This window comes from Anser brachyrhynchus (genome assembly GCF_964034855.1).
Source record: "Anser brachyrhynchus genome assembly, chromosome: 20".
NCBI lineage: Eukaryota > Metazoa > Chordata > Aves > Anseriformes > Anatidae > Anser > Anser brachyrhynchus.
Window position 1 is genome coordinate 2,645,855 of NC_137713.1, and position 19,815 is coordinate 2,665,669.

The following is a 19,815-nucleotide window of genomic DNA, read 5'->3' on the forward strand; positions in this document are numbered from 1 at the left end:
CGCCAAGAAAACAAACCTCTCTCCATCAGAAACACCGAAGAACCACGGTACAAATAAATAAATCTGCTTATAGCCTCCAAAAAGGTTTTTCCTGTTAAATTACTGAACTGCTTCGGTTAGGGGTGACCTTAAAGCCCACCCAGATCCCTATGGGCTGGCACAAGGAATAGCCGCCCTCTCTAGACACTTACTGCTACATAGCAGCTTTTAGGTGCAACTGCCATGGGAGTCAGCACATGGGCCGAATTTGGACGTTTACCATGCACAACTGTATCAGCACCTCCAGTCTGTTCAGTATCAGGTTTAAAATCGCCTTTATTTTTGTTTTTAGTCTCCCACATTCCAAATCATCCTCTTACAATCAAGTCATTCCATTAGATACCGTATTTGTAAGAACAAGATTTGGTTTAAGGGGTATTTGTGTAAAAGCACATGTTCTGTCCTCCTAACAGAGCTCCTTATTTCATTAAGAAAACATCAAGGTGTTTTTGAAAACCTGCTTTTTGTTTGAGTATGCTCTGATGGGCTCACACAGAAGAGCTTTAAGCCCGCTTTGTCAGAGCAGAAGGAAGATAAGCGCTGCAGCACTGTAACTCACTAGCATCAGTAATCATCGCAATGCAAACCAAAATTAAGTTCTCCAAAATGGCACAGGCTGCACGCTAATTCAGTACCATCGCCCGACTAAACGTGGTGATCTTCGGCACAGCAGTAACATGGAGGTTTATACAGCACGTCACCACAGAGCAATGCTGTTTGGAAACACCTGAGCTCGCTCCACACAGGGCAGTGCCACACCGACGTGTTATCTATGACTCTGGAAGCAGAACAGCCACAGAGAGTGGTGCCAGCCAGGCTGGGTGCAGTGCCACACCGACACAACCACGCTATTACAGACCCCGTTGTTTGGCAGTGACCTGAAGATCCCTAGACCACACGATGGTGAATCACGCAGCCTGGTGGTCTAGTTTTCCTGAGTGCCACTGAACTATCTATACCTTTCCCAGGCAAGTTTCCTCCTCTTACAATTACCTCCAAGAAGCTACACCGACTGAAGCAACAGCTTTCCCTCTGCACTGAACAGCAAGGATTCAAACCTCTGGGAAAGACTGTTTAAAGCAGGAACGTGTACACCAACTTTTACTATGCATATTAATAAATATTCTTTATTTAAATTTTGCACATTGCGCTTTAACATATTACATCCAAAACATTTTGCAAATGGATGTCTACTTTGTAAAATCTTATATTCAGCTCATTGTCATTCTGTACAGAATTATAGGTACAACATTACTTTGCCACTAGTTTGCTTTTTGTAAGTCTCACAGTAAGAGAAACATTTAATGAAAAGAGATGGCTTAAATTATAAGAGAGGCTTGCACAGCTACTCAACTAAAGATACAAGCCTGAAGAAAGAACAAAATTAATGAAATCACCTCCACCAGCCTCCCCCAAAAAAAGAAAAAAAAAAGAATCACATTAATTTAAGATAAAATTTTGCCATAAGTCACTAAATTAAGTTTTTGAAAGAGAAGGCGCAGTAGTCATCTCGACAATTTCAATGAAAGACAGAGCTATTTTATTGTATTTAGTTCGCTCCAGCCGTTGTCAACCAACCGTTACAAATGGGCCTCTTGTGATCATTTAAGCGGCAGTATTTATTAAATTTCTCCTTCAGATGCTGTCGGTATTGTTCTCTATTGCTGTAAAAAGACTTGTTGTTTGCCATAAATGACTGTATTTCATCTTGTGAGATAAAGATCTCCTCATCAGAAGTGCATTCAGATTCATCCTACAAATGAAAACAGGCATTTCAGAACTCCAGCATTGCCCTTCCTATACAGTACACCTGTCCTGTAATTGTACATGTCGTCTACAGTTGCTCTGAAGAAAGATGCAGCCTTCATGTCAACACAAGAAGTCTTAGCTGGCTAATCCCATCACTTCATTCACAATGTTCTGCTCTTTTCTGGGTAAGAGGCAGCCCATACAGTCATGAAATCTACCAGAGCAATCTTCACAGTCTTAACACATTTCCATTGAAAGCGTATGGCTTTTATTACAGTTTTTTTGTTGCTGTTCTTAAAAAAAAGAAAGCAAAGAACAAGGAAGAGAAAGGAATAGAGAAGGAAAGGGAGACAGAAGAAAGTTGTCCAAGGAGCCTGTAACGGGAAGCAGTATTTAAGGCACGAAGGCAGCAGAAATGTATGCTTCATTTGATAGAATGATACAATCCTTCTAACAAATAATACAATTTGTCACTTGCATTCCAGTGACCCGCAATTTTTCCTCCTCTGCAAAGCAACTGAGTTACACACTTCACAGAGAAAATGCAAAAGTAAACAAACTAAACACCGGTAGAGTAAGTTACGAGTTTTAGTTTCAGTAACGTTATCTGCTGAAACAGTTCTTCATTGGGATTTCAAGTTCTAAACCCCATCCTCAATCCTAACGAGTTAAAGCAGTGTGTGACAACCTAAAATTCCAGTGGAAGTGGTTACTTACAAGGAGCTCCACTAAGCTCTTGGCACCTTTTCCAGTATCAGGAACAAGTGACATTTCTGTAGGTTCTGCAAACTGTGACACATTTTTCATGTGCTCAAACCAAGGCAACTGCTGCACACTTTTTTCTGAGCTACAACAGCTTTCAGCATGTGTGTCTTTGGTCTTGTCACGATGAAACTCTGTGTGCATATTTCCTGAGGTCTCTCTGTTACCTGGATCTGTCATACAGCTTCCAAGTTTCTGAATCTACAATTGAGAAAGGCAGCATTAAATCTGAACCATTCAAGTTTTATTTAGGGGAGGGAGGCAAGAGGGTAAGATGACAGAAAAAACACTTTCAAAAAGAGAGCAAGGATATATATATATATATATATATATATTTTTAAATGTATGTGCCTGGGGAGAAAATGCCATATTAATACACTGCGAGCGCACAGAAGTGCACATGCTTAGGAACACAGGAAAAAAGAGACTCCCTCCCACCACAACCTGTTCTAGGAAAGACCTCAATTTCAAACGTTGGATGGAGAGGTAACAGAAGATCCCTGCTACCCCATTTACTGCACTGGTCACAACTGAAATTTGAGCTACTTCTGTAACTACTTTAAAACGTATGCATTTAAATAGCCATTCCAGCTCTCTTATGATCCTTACATGTTCATTCTCACACTTCAAAGTTTTACTTTTCTTTTTCTTCTTTTTGTTTTTGCCTTTTGTGTTATTCTCTTCTGAATTTGCCCAACACTCCACGCAGCTATCTCCATCCTCTTCTTTGTCATCACAGCGATGGACACATGAATCATCTCCTGCAAAAGACAGGGTATTTTCTCATCAGACACACTGAGCATTGTGTACTCTGAACCAATATCAAGTTCTTCCCAAGCCTACCGTTTTCATCATGGTTGCAAATGCCTTCAGTGCAGGCCACATCGGATCCCTCTCGAGATCCTGTTTCGCTGCCCTCCATGCTAGATGAATAGCCACAGTCGCTCCCATTACATTGTGGAGATAAACCTGGGATGAACAGAAAAGTTACAACAGTCTACAGCAGCTGTTACACACTTTCTAATCATGCCGCTAGTAACTGAGATTGTTTAAAGCTACTTTTAAAAATAACTGAACACTATTTACTCCACAAATGGTATACGCTTTTAAAAACAAAAAATAACAGAATTTAACATACCTTTCTTTATTTTAGGTGAACCTAATAGGGTACCACTACTAGGACAGGTGCAAGAAGTGCTTTCATTAGTAACAATTACTTCTACACAATTGTTAGCTTCTTCGGTGCTACCACAGGCTTTGCAACTACTTTCCATGAAGTCCGAATTTTCCTTAAAATAATACATGAAACAAAAAAAACAATGCTTGCAATTACTGAAAGTAGCTCAACCAGCATCTTTAGCATGGACACTCTTTCCACAAGGAAGAAACAGCTGACACTGGTAACAGCCACAGTACTGCTTACAATTCTTCAGAAGTACAAGACAAGTCAAAAAAACAACCTGATTTCCTCACAAGAATATGACCCTCAGTTAGCCCAGTAAGTTCAGTCAGGAGATTTAGAGTAATAATTGCAGCTATTTCATCAGTTTAAGGAGCTTCCCCCTTCCCAAAAATAAAATAATGGTAATTGTCTACGACTAGTATTCAAAATCCCATATTCTAAGTGATCTTTAAGAAATGACAGCTGAAAAATATTCTACCATAAGCTGACCCCCACCTTCAAAATTAAAAAAAAAGTAACTTCTTTAAAAAAAAGACTGTGCTAATCCGTGAAGTATTAACTTGCAGTAGCAATCAAAAACTAGCTCCCAAAAACGAAATACAGTAAAAAACCTCTCAAGAATTCTAACATGGAACAGTCAGTTGATGAATGAAGCACCAAATTAACAACCCAATTATTTAACACCAGCAGAAACCACAGCTATCGATGTTTACCTTTGCTTGATTTATTTCCTTCTCTTCTGTTGCCTGCAAAGGAGTAGGGATCTCACACACACACTTATTTTTCCGTCTATTCTTTCGTTTTTGGCGCTTCTTCTCTTGTTTAAGTTCTCGCACTCTTTCTTCTTCTGAAAACTCTTCACAGAGCTGTTCCAATCGACTAATACCCTGCACTTTTTCCACAGCCATCTGTTTATAAGAGGTTAGATCTATTTATAGACGTTAACGCAACGCAAGCTTTTACGTTTATAAAAAAAGAAGTCGTAATGAAGGCGCTGGGGAGAGAGTTATCTACGTAATATCAAAGTGGAAAGTGAATGTACACGTGGCATATGTTAAAGAAACTCTAAGAAGTTCTGTCTGAAGTTCAAAATCCTACAGGATTGCAGAGTATAGCTGGAACTGACCCACAAACACACCCAATGCAAGATTTAGCAGTTGTGTTTGTAATTCAAAAGCACATACAGCATTTTTACTCATGAGCCAGATAAAACTGTTGTAACCAGAGCTACTTTAAATGATAACAGGTAGAAATAATTTCACTCTGAAAGAAAAAACACGAGATCCAGTATATTATAATGTGCAGCTTGGGAAGTAAAAACAAGCGAGTATCAATCTTTACTTTCCAGTACACTTCACAACAGAATGCAACTCAGCTGTGATACACGTTGACGTTGCACAACTGTTGCCTGCACTGAACAGGGCACTCCTGAAAATCTCCTTCCAGCCCCACGTTAACAGAAAGCAGAAAAATAACTTCAGTGAGAATGTACACGGTCGCTATAGTGATTCAAATACAAGTTAGATAAATTGATTTTTACCTCAAAGCTTTTGCGTAAAGCATCAACACCTAGGTAAAAAAGCATCTGCCATGTTTGTTCCTCGGCTCGCAACTTTTGCCAGATTCGGTGTAATCTTTCATAAAGATGAATACCCAGGCAGGTCAAAACTTCTTCTTGGGCTATGTCTATTGTCTTAGCATGCCTTTCTCTCCGTCTAAAGGAAGAGTTGGACCAAAGCATAGCATTGTTAAAGTAGCTGGAAGTCTACCAACAGATCAAAGCAATTCAATGAGGTATTTTCTGTATGTACAACTAAAGATATGTTTGCATGAGCAGCTTTTTTAAATCAAGTTCTGCTGTGCTGCATGCAGATGCAAAATAGAAAGGACCAGCTCAAAACTACATTCCTGACATGCTAATTTGTGCATGGTACTGTAAGGCTGCACTGTGCCTTCCACCCTGCGACTTCCCCCATGAATTTGTTTGGTCCTATTAGGAGGGCTCAGCAGAGTTTTAATGGCAGAGATGCAGCCACATTCTTTTATTTCCTAGAATTGTAGCTTAGTTTATAGCAAGTATTTTAGGTTCCTAGCTTCTTGTGTGCCAGGTAACCTAAGTTTATACATTACTTACCTTACAAAATAAAAAGGTATTTCATCTATAGATGAAAAATCATTATAGAAGTATTTACATTCCTAATCAAACCGCTATGATCTAGTTCTAGAAATAGAGAGCTCAAATTCCTACTTTTCTTTGGAAGGATTTTAAGATGCGAAGAACAGGTTCGGAAATTACAATAGAAAAACAAGTGGCGACAAAATTAAGTTCAACACTTGGATTCAGTAAAACTTTCAACCGAGGTTCTCTTTCTATTTCACATATTCTGAGCGCTTCGATGGAAAAGCAGGCAGTTCTAACGAGTGAACAAACGAAGTAGAAGACATTTAGCAATTGTTCTCAGTCTTGCCTTCAGAGTTAAACACACTTAAAAGCGCTGTAACATCTTCACTACTTTGAAGCACTATCTTGAAAGTCTACTTCAATATGAGTATTCACATTCAAAAGTTTATTATGCAGCGAGGAGGCAAAAAACACTTCTGCAAAATACATTCAATAATAAAATAAAGAAGCAAAGCGCTAGATAGCCCACTCTAGCAAATTACATACTCATACCCTCCTGCGAACTCTGGTTCAGCTCGACCCAATAGGTGTGCGATGAAATCTGTTTCACAGCATACATGTATATGACGTTCGTGTGGACAGCAACGCAAACCCTCATAAAGTGCAGCACAGTAGCCCTTTTCTTTGCTGCAGTCTAGCTCACCAATAAGAATATTGTATGCCCGAAGTACTTTGTTTTTGCAGTCAGTGCAAAACCTGTATTGAAACACAGAACAAAACAGAACTGAATTTTTATTCCAGCAGAAATTTAGAGCAGCTAAACCTAAGTTATAACACACTGAGCTCTTTAATAGTGCATGCTATATTTAAAATAGGTCACGCTAAGGTTTATGTTACTTCAAAAGGTAAAACAGTAAGACTTCGAATGTAAGCCATGTAAGTTTACTGTATGCATTATACTACCTATCATATATTACAAGTCTAGGTATCAATTCCATGCTCCGAGGCACAAATCAAGCTAATTGTTAATATGAAGAAATTCCTATATGGATATGCAGCTCCATATTCATTCAGAGATCAGAAATCTAATACTGAACAAACTGAATTGTTAGTACAAGCCAGGAAAAAATTCTTCTCAATAACACACTCCAAGTTACTTTACAGGAATTATTTAAAGTATACTCAAGTGAGCGATAAGCAATAAGAAAAAAGGTTTCCTCTGTTGCCTGCTGTGTAAGAGTGGTTTCCACTACAAGCACCTTAAAACATATTTTGAATTATTAGATTACTGCACATATAGCAAAACAAGATTTACAACACAATGTATTCGATTTAAACGTGATAGCTCAGATAACTAACGTGAGAACAGTACAGTTATGAAGTCTGTTATAATTAAAATAAAACATAACTAATTTATAAAAGTAATCTTCAAGAAGTTACAAAACATCTTGCTGTATTATTCTAAAAATGCAAGTCAGACAAGCTGCTCACATTTCAGCTTTCAGCTTGAAAAGCTTGCTCTTCATGCCATCTCTGGATAGTGTTTTTCCCTCCCCTAGTTTGTCCAGTCACTTGACAACACTAAGTCAAACATATTTTGATGTTTGATAGAACTATGATAACTGGCTAGTTTCTGTGGTGAAAGGAAAGAAAACAGTAATATTATTGTAGGTTAGCATCAGGAACACTGCCAACACCATGTTTAATGTCAGAGGAGATTAAAGTTGTTTTGTTTCCAAAGTGTTATTTCCACACCACCACCACCCCCGCACCCATCTGTGCCCCCACAGTTTATATCTGAACCTTGAAACTACTGGAAATTAAAACTTTTTAATCAGCGTTGTAGCTACCATCCACATGCAACAATAAGTTAGTGGCCTATTTTTTCCCTTGCAAGAGAGATGTCATGACACTAGCACTATTAAGTTATAAACATCTGTTTTAAAACTGTGATTTGTGTGCAACACCAAGCCTGAAAATCTGCATCTATTTGTTTAGTTGACTTTATTTTGAAATTGCACATACTCTCTGAAAGCCTAAAAAAGGCATAACCCCAATCAGAGTAGGCTACTTGTGTACGAGTAATTCTGGAACTCACTGCATTGCATCCCAGCTAGCTCCTACAGAAAAGAAAGTCTCTGGGATAGAAAGCATCAACGTCAACATTCTACATTATTAAAAATGCATGGCTTTGACACTACTGGTGTTCTATATTATTATAGAGAATTACTGTTATTCTATATTAACACAGCAATGAAAGCAATCCAAGATTCCTTCAGAAACATATTTTAAATACATCAATTAAAATCCTTCAAGTAACACAAAAAAGGTGGTAGAGCTACCTGGAGTTAGAATTCTTACTGTCTTTCAACAGTTTACGTCCCTTCCCACCGCAATAAAAAAAATACACAAAAACACCAAAATTCATCTGTCAGTGCATGCTGAAATTGCTGCCAGAATACTAACTGTTGCTACATGAGGCTCACGTAATATGTATTAAGAGGTCAACAAAAATACAAGTGCATGCAATTTTAATACATCATGTTGTAGATCATAATTTAATTCTAACCAAAAAAATAAGAGAAGTAGGTATGACTTCACCTGAGGTGCGTGCAATTCTCCAACTATAACCAGGAACAATACAAAAATATTTCAACATCTTAGTCTTGTCAACTGTTACAATGCATTCTTCTTAAGTTTTAGAAGGGCGTCAGAAGAACCCTGTAAACTTTTAAATGTTGTGTAGATTCCACACGTATTTTGATCGACAAGAAAATGCAGCATGTATTTCTCAAAATGAAGGCGTGTGTCTTTGTTCTTTTAACATACCTGTGTTTTCGTAGATACGTTTCTAATGTTTCTAAAAGACAGCTAGAATCAATTAAAACTACTTCATCCCTGCATTCCTGGGACATGAGCTCCCACACATCCATCCAACAACCCCTGAAAGAAAAAAAAAAACACAAAAAAAACATAAGAAACAGACTTTACACTATCCTGCCAGCAGTTTGACAAAGAAGCAGAATAAAGCATCATTAGTTTACCTGACCGCTCCCTGGAAAGGTCCATAGTGGAAAATGATCCTACACTTGCTCTCCTCCTTCTTGCTGTCTTCACTATTTCTCTTATCTGCACTTAATTTCTCTGTACTGAGTGTACTACTGCTGCCTTCACTGTCACATAGTAAAAGAAATTTTAAACCTGTACCGTATCCATTATGAACTAGTTATTTTTCCTAAACAAATGCTATGAAAATGCTTCAGTGTTCCTTGATTTCCTTTGACTCCTTTATAGGCTAAGCCTTAAATTACAGAAAATTTAAGAGTCAGATACGAGATACAGAGTTTGCTGTCCATGTTCATAGGCCCAGATTCATGACGACTTTTTGAGAAGTTATAGCTGAAAGCTAGTAGCAGTTTTTCAGTATATTAGCTTAAGTATCATCATATACAAGTTTTAATAACTCTGGTAGATGACATTTCATATGACAACTTACTGGAGAGAAAAAAAAATGTAACAAAACAACCACCCACAAACTTCCACACATCTACTACCACAGAGAACTCATAAAAAGCTTCATTAAACCTCCAAGATTTGTTTAAAAGCTTTACTAAGTACCACCAAATATGCTAAAAGTACTCTTAGAGAGCCAAGAACAAACTTTAAATAGCAAGTCATGTTTACTTACAGGCTTGTCTACACTTGACATTTTACCAAAATGGTCACTTCTGTTTCAGCTCATGTCTGGATCCAACAGAGCAGTAAAACAGAGGAAGACGTACTCCAATTTAAAATTAGTTTCTCGAGAGTACTTATTTATGCTATTATCTCAGTAATTTGCCAGATCATATGAGTTTCATTTATGAGAGGTTAAGACACTCCTTAGCCCCAAATGGAATTGAGCAGCGCTAAACCAGGTACATTGAAACACAGAACATCAAGTCCCTCTCCAGTGGTATTAGCTGGCATTCCCAGTTAAGTAACTTATATAACTAAACACAATTACTATTCAAAGTGTTACTTTTTTTTTTTTTGGTGTATATGAAACGCCTAACAGATGCAACTTGTCTAAAGAAGTTTCTTGTAATGGAGTCAAGTAGAAGCTCTAAGTTGATCCACAGGATTTGTTCTGTAAGACAATTCTATTTGACACCTCCATGTCTAGGCTGTTAGCACATTTGCTTCCACTCCAGGCAGCAGATTTATTCGGAGAAATATCAGTACCGATACACCCTGATCACTTCTGTCTCAAAATACTACAGAGATTTATACCAGCATGAATTAAGGAAATATAGGCAGCATTTTCCTCTATACATTCATTTTCAGCACTGTTTTGCCCTGACAGAATGGCAAGTACAGGTTCTGTGATACACGCTCTTGCGCAGAGAATACTAATCTTACTAAAAACAAACTGAAAAAATAACACTTTCACATAATGCTTTGAATTTGCTGTATTTTTTAGAAAATACACCCCTATGATCTTTTGCTTGTGTAACATAAGCTTTAAACCAAGTATATGAAAGGTCTGGAACCAAAATATAATAGGAGACGGTCATTAGCTACCAGCACCCTCAAGCAGCACAAGTGAAAAATCAAGTGTCAAATTCCACATTCCTAGCATCTCAGGGGATTCATCTAAACCCAAAGAGACTCAAGTCTGCATAGAAAAATACATGTCCTGTAACTGGAAACCTGATGATCAAACCTGAACAGGTTGTATGCTTAACCAGAAGCAGAACGCAACCGACTGAAGTTCTCTAACACTCCAGCTAAGCACAGTAGTGAAATTTAACAGCTATCATTTCACCAACACTATCAACAATGATCAAACAAACAAAAAAACCCCACACCACAGATTTACAGGGTGTGTTTTTTTGGTTAGCCAGCTGGCACAAGCCATACAGCTAACACACAGAAGCATACATGCATCGTTTGCACTGATGTATTCAAAACATGCTGTCACATTTTGAGACAATTAAAACATTTCACAGATTTTCAGTTTTAAACCTGCCTCCCAACCACAACAAAGCCCTCTGTTAACAATGCCTTGTGCAGTCGTCAATAATCTCAAGCAAAATGATGTATATTTGTACCCTTGTACTTCCGTGGGAGAAAAACTGCTGACTAATCGCTTTCGTATAGAGCACAAAAACCACGTCTTTCTAGAGCATTGTTCGTATCACAATGCAGAAGCCATCCATCCCCTGAGCAGACTGTATTCCAAGATATATTACAGATAAGAAATGAAAAGCACAGAGAGCACTGGCTTGTAATGGCCGAGTTAGCTTTTGGCAACTGGTTTCGAAATTAAACATGGGTATTTTTATGGAAGGGGCAAAAAACAAAACCAACCAACCAAAAATACTAACAGCCTGCCACCAAATGAAAGACCCAAAATCCAAGAGTCAAAAACGCAAGAGCTAGAATTAACAAGCACATCTGGGGAAACAGCTGATTTCGTAGAGTAGCCTTAAAGTTCATATGAAAACATCACCAAGCGGCTGAGGGAGCTCTGACAAAGGGCGCAGGGACACCTCTCACACTGCGGAGTGTGAGAACTCATGTTGAGAGGGCAGGAAACCACACAGCACTGTTCACTGGACAAAACTGAAGTGTAAGCAAGGGCAGCGTGGAAAGGTTTAAACATCCTACTGCAGTAAGAGTCACGGTCTTAGCAACTGCAGGGCTAACTGCTTTCCTACGAAAACCTACAGAGAAAGGCTCATGCCCTACAAGGCACGCTGCCCCAAATTCTTGGGTGCCTGCTCCTCTTGCCTGCAAATTTTTGGATCTAATATAATCCAAACAGTTTGGAAATTACTACTCTGGAAAACAGATAAAAGCATAAAAATTGATCTCTATGCTTAAGAAATTAGTATCTGTAGTTTGGTTCCTTAAATATTCTAGATTGAATTGTGCATGTTAAACAAACTTACCCCAAAGGTTTTGGTTTGTGTGTGTCCAGAGAGTGTAACTGACATCTTTTGTTCTTCTTACTTTTGGGAATTGCATCGATCATATCATTCAGTTTGGACCTACGGAAAAAAAGGTAACTTAGTATTCTGAAAACACGGTTATCCAGAGAAATTTCAAAGCTGAAAGCTGAAATTTCAGCTCACATATCAGAAACAAGTATGCTAAGGAACACTGAATCTAAAACTTTCTTCCTGTTCCCTATTTTTATTTATGAGACACAAAATCTTGCAGTACACATGGAAAATACAGTGTAGGTATTCCAGCCAAATCCTAGCAATCAAGATAAAGATAACTCACGTGTAACAAGCTATTGCGTTACTCCCCTTTAAAAATAACAGACTTGGAGCAATGACACCTATTTCAAAAGTGCAGGGAACTATGAATTCATCATGTTATACTACCTCACCCTCCAAACCTCACTATCCCCAGCTCTGCACGAACCCTTCCTACTTCCCACTGGCTTGCGAACTGCAGCAAGAAGTAGAATGAGCTGAAGCCAAGTGGAAGGTGAAGGCACGCTGTGGTGAGCAGTCACTGTTTGGTTTGTCGACAGCTGAGAAACAAATGGCACTGAGACCGAGGCTACTTATTGTGCCAGCCAAACCCAGAGGGTTTCACTTTCTCAGCATTACATTTCTACTCAAGAGTAGAATTTTTACTTTTTATTGTTCATGTTTTACATGCAAAATAGCATGGTGAAGAAGCACTCTTCTTCCAGAGAGCACGAAAATCCCACAGTGCCTCTTCCAAGATTAATGACTAAACATTTTAATAGTTGCATCTTTCAACTGCAACCATGGCATCACAACTGATGGTATGAAAGGTTAGGCATTTGGGTTTGTTTTTCTTCAGGTTAGTAAACAACTCATTTAACAGAGCTGTAAAATACAAGTATGTGCTACCAGATGCAAACCTGCAACAACTTAGCGTCTCCAACAAGAAAGCTGCAAAGAAGTCACGCACAGAAGCTAGCTTTCCTTTTCTTCAGATGAGAATAATCTGAGCAGTTCTAAGGTAACAGTGGGTCTCACTTACCCATGCACATAAAACAGCGTATAAAGCTTCTTTGCATCAGTCATACAGCTCCGAGTTACAGAAAGAACACCCTTTGGCCCTACTGTTAGAGGCTCAAGTGCTGGATTTCCAGACTCAACAAGCTGAGAAAACAGACGTTCCACACTACGACGACAGCCAACGCACGGGACCAGCTGAGAAAGTGCACTCAAAACTTCACGTGATGTCACCATCATGGCAATATTTAAATCCTGCTGTTTAAGCATGCTATGCCTCTAAAAGAGAACAAGAAATGAAATGATTAGAAATAAAAAATAAAAACACAACTTAAACTGTTCGGCCTTTCCCCATCAAAACACACTCAAGGTGGGAACTGCACGCAGTGCTCAGTTCCAGCTCACCAGCTTACTACCGATCACTTACAGTGCTTACTGTATGAACCAAACCTCATCCACTAACAACATTGGAGCAATTCTACTTCAAGTCTTACAGTCTGCCCTCAGAAAAAAATATAAGTATTTTTCTCTCCTGTCACTCAAATCAGCAAATACTGCTTCCGAACAAACGGCACGTGTCCCTGTCATTAGAGGCGCCTTTTCCCTCCAACTCAGCTCAGATGTTTTAGTAAAGGGCCTTACATACAACTCCGCACATCATTTTCTACTCACTCTCATTTCATCTTTGGCACATAGAACAGAAACTCCCGGACACTCATTGGCATGTATGGAAATGTCATTTACAACAATCTCAATCTGTTTGCACCAAGACAATTTAGCAATGCTGTCCCTAGAAAGCTACATGCCATTTGACATTACAAATCTAATACCTGAAATCTAAAAAGCACACATTACTATTCAGGGTGAAACATTTTTACTTCAGGAGCGAACGTTCACGTGTGCTAATAATAGAACTTCAAAGAGAACACCTTCTAATATTTCTTACGTCAATAAACAATTTTGGGAGCTTCTCCTCGTCCCTCTGTCAAACATATCCACATACACACAGGCACAAAAAGCACATACCTTTCTATTTCTTCTTCTAACTGCTACATTACTAGCTCAGAGTTCGTCAACTTTGAACTTCCACGAGCACAGCTAAACGGAACAGATGGTCCGTTCCTCTGAGAGCGTCCCTTCCTCACACGCCACCCAACGTATCTACTCTTTGAGTATCAGCACTACAGGCACTTCTCAACTTTATCTGTCAAAGCAGAGTGCTGTCAGTATATTAATTGTGTCACTTGCCCTTGGTGATACAAAACACAAACGTGCTTACAAAGCCGTATCTATACAGTGGATGTTTTGCCATACTGCTGTCAAATCACACCAGTTAAATGCAGAAAAGATATGTCACAACTGATGGGAAAAGAGACCACACAATCTAGCAAAACTAATCGGTCACAAGGAATGCACTGATACCTTGATTGAAGTGAAAAAATATTTATTACACTTTAAGTAATTCACATTATAAAAAGTAAAGCTATTATCAGATAACATTTAATGTTTGTGCTCTGAAAGGAAGACACATTAAATAATCTGACAAGTGATAGCACTCCGCAATAATCCTCTTTTCTGTAATTAATAGTACTAATCACAGCAACAGCAGAAATGAGCTATTTACACAACTATGCTTCATAGGCAGCATATGTCTCAACTGCTGCTGCCAAGCCACAGCGAAGAAATGTACGTTGCCTATCAGCAAACTGGCTTGTTCCTTCCGACATCAAGTAGCAACCTTTATTTATTTAATTTTTTTGCTACAGGTGTTACAGTGCTACAGCTATTTGCCAGAGTGTTCACAGATAAGTTTCAGGGGCACCACAAGAAATGTCTCTCCCTGTTCAACTACATCTAATCTCTAAAGTAGCACATTAATTCTACCTCGGTATGGTACTAGCCATAACAACTGAACCCTAAGCAATGCACACTTTACTTGAATAAGCAGTTCAAGATTTATTTTTACTTTTTAGAAAGAAGTCGAAATGTAGTAAGAAACTGTAGTTTCCATTGAGCATAAACTGGCAGTGACCGGTTTTCAGCTCTAATTGGATATGCAGCAATTGCCTCCTGGGAAGACAACAGTGTATAAAAGCTGTGAAGCACAGAAGATGAATGCACCCAGTGTACTTTGGTACCAATACATAATTGCATATAGGTGCCAACGTGTCTTTCAAGTCATTTATTAAGTCATTCCAGGAATGACAGCCTCCTAGAGAAGTGAGAGCCTGAACCTCCAGAAAGCAAGATCTAGTACGTATCTTTCTTAAAAAGAGTGATTCTACTTACCTGAACGAATTGTTTTAATTGTGCATTGTTGTTCTGATGTCCATCAAGGTTTAGCACATTATCAGGAAATTCCATCACCATCTATGTGAGCGACAGGAAAAAGAAGAGTTTTCAGAAAAAGTTGAATACAGAGCATTACCTTGTTTTGCTTACTTGAGGAGAACAGGGCAATAAGATGTTAAGTCCTCGCTCAACTATATTAGAAACTTGAAAAGGCACAAAAACAGTTTAAGACAGTGAATGTTTCAGCAGTTTAACTAAGTATTTTCACTAATACAATGTTCTAGAAAAAGTTTACAAAGAGAAAATGTTGAACAGCTGATACAGGAGAGAGTAGAAGTCGCTAAATGGAACATCACTGTTTATGTTACATTATCTGCACGACTTGAGACCTTGCTTCAGTTAAAAAGAAGAGTTGTACTTCAACACAAATTGATCCAACAGACTAACACAATTCATAAAGCTCTGAAAAAAAAATCCAGTCACAACAGTTTAATGACTTTGAGTCTACTTCTTCAAAGGCTAATTTAAAATGGTCTTAATTCAACGAGGTACTCCAAGGTATCTTTTGTTTTGTGCGACTGCAGCTGCAGCTCTCAAGGGGCTCAAAGTTAAAATGTCAAGCCTACAGAACAATGAGATTAAGTAATTAATATTTCTTTCCCAACTACTAGCCAAAGAGGGCAGTTTCTTGAAAAAGCAGTGAAATAACTTTTAGTTACAAATCCAACATAACCATGGAGAAAAATGAAGCCAACTAGAACCAGAAGTGAAGACTGGCTCAGTTATCTTCTTTGTCCAAACTGAGAAACAGAGAATTTAACAATATAAATATTGAAAGTTCAATTTAAAATCTCAAAGACAAAATAATAACTTTGATTAATAACTCTAATATCAATCAACACCAGAATAAAATTATCTGATTCCCTCTTTTTTCACTCTCCTCTAACTTCCTTCAGCTGCCTGGTAAAGAGAGAATTCCCTGCTGTCTGTATAATTGCAGACACTACCTCCGGAGAATTGATACGCTTACTTTTACAGGCACTCAACATTGCTCCAAAATAAACATCTATTCTCTAAGGCCAGAAAGCAAAGCAATATTTTGATCTCACATGTGCTAGAATCGGAGCATCAGCATAGCTGCCTAGTAGTGTTTGTGCAGAACAGTGCCACAGCCACTGCTAATTCTGACCTCTCACGTATTTCTTTTCCAGCTTCCCTTTCCTCACCCCTAACCATACACACTTAGCAGCAGAGCACAAGGTTTGGCAGCAGGATTATAGGTTTCCTAGATGGCTAATTTGATGCTCCTCGTGGATGGGCTAAATGCAAAAGTAAAAGCACTATCTGCTAATGACAGAGAGAGAAAAGAAAAATTTGCACATTTCTTTCCCCTCATCTTTATCACCCACTATCAGACAACACCCACAGATAAACTGTACAACACAGTGAAATTATCAAAGACTAAATTAATTCACGTGTCTGTTTGATGAGATTTTATTAACTGGTTAAACATAAGCCACTGACTGGAAGAAGAGATTTCCACACTACCACATCAAATGGAATGCCTTCTAGAGATGATGAAAGCTGCTTAAGAAGTGAAAAGGGTTAATATTTAAACTTCCTTTAATTTATAGTTGAAGCTTAGAAACACAAAAGTAAGAGTGAACAATTCATTTAGAGGAGCGATACCATACTACACCTAAACAGGCTTCTGTGCCACTAGAAAGCAACGTGACGCGTTTAAGAGCAGCAAGAGCCATTCATTCAATGTTTTGCAATCAGCAATTCACTATTTTTAGAGTTAAGGCATAGACTAAGACTTCCAACTGACAAACAGAAAGGAAGTAGTGCCATTACTTTTCAATGTTAAGTTTTAAACAGGGTCAACACAAACCCATTAATCTCAATAAACATTATTTAAGATAATGCTGAAGATGTATAATTACGTTTAAAAGGCAACAGCATCCATTTCAAACAACTGCATCTCTTGCAATAGCTCTCTTTAAGAATTAAAAAAATAAATAAATCATGGAAGGCTGCAAGACAAGGAAGCTAAGAGCTCATTCAGCTGTTTCTACAGATTTATCTGCAGACCAACCTCGGTATCTAAATACTTTGTAACAACAGCAACAGAATGGGAAAAAAAAAAAAAGAGATGTTAGAATGTTTCTTCATGGTGAGGATGACTTGCACTTACATAAATGCCTCTCATCCTGATGGATACAGAACTGACATACAGCTATTGGGACCTCTTCAATTATGACTATGGCTTGCCTCTGGTGTAAAAAAAATGATAATGACAACAAACTGCAGCTGTGCAAAGTTTCAGGCAAGGCATTAAATTCTGGAACTAAATCACAAACGGAATTTTAGGCCAGCCTAAGTCAAGTCATCTGTCTCATGCCTGGTACGGCCGAATGTTCACATGCACTCTCACAATCTGTCAAATACAACAGTTAGTTATAAGAGCATGGTAAGTATTCTACCTGACACAATCTAACAAGTCATTCTTACAAAGAAGTCCGGGGAAAAAAAAAGAGAAAAAAAAAACACTGGGATCTTAAAACAATATGGGGAAAGAAGGGTCAAAATCACTCTCAAGGCATGGACAAGCCATAAAAAAAATAAACAAAGAACTTACAGTATTCCTACACAATACTGGGATTGCCACTCTAGGAGGGCTAGATACTGCTTTGAAAAACTCAAGGGGAAACTGCCTAACGAACAGCACAGTTAACCGGAGATGACAGACTATGTGAGGCCAAAAAACAGTGATGATTTTTGGAGAGTTGTTAGTATGCCATCATTTACAATGTCCAAAATTAAAATACAACGAGGACCTCCTCTCTGAATGTAGCAGAACCAGATGGGATTGAGACAGAGAGCCTTCAGCAATGTGACAAAGGGTTTAGAGACCGTTTGAAGATGCTCAATTGTTTTGCTCTGGAAGATGGAAGAAATTACATTATCAAGTTGGTAAAGTTAAGAAAAAATAGCAAGTCAGGCATCTTTCCATATTTAAACCTGAGATCAGAATTTTAGAGCACATGTATTTTACACCGTTTAAGTAAGAGCAGTTACCGTCACGTGACACGTCACTGACAACAGAATTCACGTATGAATGACTGAGATACCCCGTCACACTATGTAAATCCAATTTTATTTTCAGCCCCATATTTTCTTACATTAAGAGTTCAGACAAATGACAACCGGCTGGAGCGCATCCTGTGTTCACCTACTATGCAATATCTGACCCTTCCTCCAAACACGTGAAGAAAACAAAAAGAGACTAGGGAGCCTCTAAGTTGCACTTAGCTCACTTTTCCACTGAATCTTCTAGAAATGCCAAAACCCTTATGTTTTCAAAATCACAAGAATATGCTGAAACTGAAAGCCTCCGAGATCTGTTGCTACATGCACGGCAGCATTTCTTACACACTCGATAACCCCTTACTTTAAGGCAAAGCTACTGAAAACACCTTCGGCCTTTTCCTGTCTGCTTGCAGGCAAGGCAATTACCTAGCCTACAACGTACGTTTTTAGCCTGCGACTTGGGTTTTAACGTTAACATGGCTCCTTTCCTCACGAGATGAAAAACGGCTTTGCCCCACATTTGGGCTCTGGCACCGAGGCGTGCCTGTCACTTGGGAACGGGTTACGTGCAGAGCCCAGCACGACGACAACTTTCTCCCCGCGCTGTTTACAGGTTTTTAGGGCCGGGAAGGAGGCGGAAAAGTTGCCACGTTCAGCAGCGGTCACCCCAAGAGCTGCCAAACCCCGGGGCCGAGCATTGCTGGAGCAGCCCCGGGAGGAGCCCGGGAGGCCCGCGTGAAGGCCTCGCCCGGGCACCGCAACGCCCGGGAGCGGCGGGGCCGCCGGGGGCTCGGCGCTCACCGTGAGGGTGTCATCGATGTAGAGGGGGATCTGCCTCTTCTCGAAGGGGAACTCCTCCTCGCCGTCCCTGCACACCGCCACCAGCCGCGCCATCTCCGCCGCTTCCTCCTCCCAGCTCCAGCCTGCGAGCAGCCAAAACGCCGCGGAGGTAAATCGCCGCCGCGCTTCCCCGGCACACTTTCACCAGCAGGGGAAACGAGCCTGCTTTACCCCATCGCCTGATTCACCACGGAGAGCGAGCCCACACCGCCGCTCCCCGGCCACCGGAGCCGGGCCCGGAGCTCGCAGCGGGACCGGGGCCGGGGGCGGCGGGGAAGGGGGCCGGGGCCGGGCTGAGGCGGGGGGCGGGCGGGGACGGGGCCCCGGAGGAGCCCCGATGGAGGCCGGACAACCCCTGGGGTGGCTGCGGAGGGCGGGGGGGGGCCAACAACCGCCGCCTGCGGAGCGGGGCCGCCTCCCTCCCGCAGGCCGGAGGGGCCGCAGCCGGGGCGGGCAGCCCGCAGCCCCTCAGCCTCCAGCGGGGGCCCGGTGAAGCCTCGGAGCCGAGGCTCTCCCCCTCCCTCACCCCCTCGCTCCTTCCCTCTCCCTCTCCCTCCCCCTCAGCCCCACCGCGGCCCCCGGGCCTTTACCGGCTGCCCCCAGCCGCGGGCCGTGACAGGCGGGCGGACACCTCGGGCCCCACCTCGGGCCCTGCCGCGGGGCCGCCTCCTTCCGCTCCCCCTCCCCGGGCCCTCCCCGCGGGCGGCGGCCCCGGCCGCGGCCCGCCCCGGCCCGCCCTCCTCTCGCGA

At 40.5% G+C, this 19,815-nt stretch overlaps 1 protein-coding gene across 3 annotated transcripts; it reads right to left on the reverse strand.

Moving 5' to 3' along the window:
- Positions 1 to 1,138: 1,138 nt before the first annotated feature.
- Positions 1,139 to 19,806, reverse strand: GGNBP2 (gametogenetin binding protein 2). 3 transcript variants are annotated; one of them, XM_080563588.1, is made up of 14 exons: positions 19,657 to 19,806; positions 19,028 to 19,149; positions 15,131 to 15,211; positions 12,867 to 13,120; positions 11,792 to 11,890; positions 8,685 to 8,798; positions 6,402 to 6,611; positions 5,274 to 5,448; positions 4,447 to 4,641; positions 3,689 to 3,839; positions 3,394 to 3,519; positions 3,160 to 3,311; positions 2,506 to 2,751; positions 1,139 to 1,792 (listed from the first exon to the last, which is right to left on the reverse strand). In XM_080563588.1, the coding sequence occupies exons 2-14, from the start codon at positions 19,118 to 19,120 to the stop codon at positions 1,589 to 1,591; spliced, it is 2,100 nt and encodes a 699-aa protein (XP_080419714.1). In that variant the 5' UTR covers positions 19,121 to 19,149; positions 19,657 to 19,806; the 3' UTR covers positions 1,139 to 1,588. The 3 variants fall into 3 exon arrangements, with proteins under 3 accessions (XP_080419714.1, XP_080419713.1, XP_080419712.1); XM_080563587.1 differs by having other exon boundaries at positions 6,408 to 6,611; positions 19,657 to 19,782; XM_080563586.1 differs by lacking the exon at positions 19,657 to 19,806 and adding an exon at positions 19,238 to 19,592.
- Positions 19,807 to 19,815: the final 9 nt, after the last annotated feature.

What these genes read in the sequence shown, in the direction of transcription:
- GGNBP2 (XM_080563588.1), bottom strand. Translation starts at nt 19,120, where the DNA reads ATGGCGCGGCTGGTGGCGGTGTGCAGGGACGGCGAGGAGGAGTTCCCC. An exon ending in GAGTTCGCAGGAGGGTATGA is followed by an intron (nt 5,449 to 6,401) that starts GTATGTAATTTG and finishes CTCTTCCTTTAG; the next exon opens with ACGGAGAGAAAGGCATGCTA. An exon ending in TTGCAACCATGATGAAAACG is followed by an intron (nt 3,312 to 3,393) that starts GTAGGCTTGGGA and finishes TGTCTTTTGCAG; the next exon opens with GAGATGATTCATGTGTCCAT.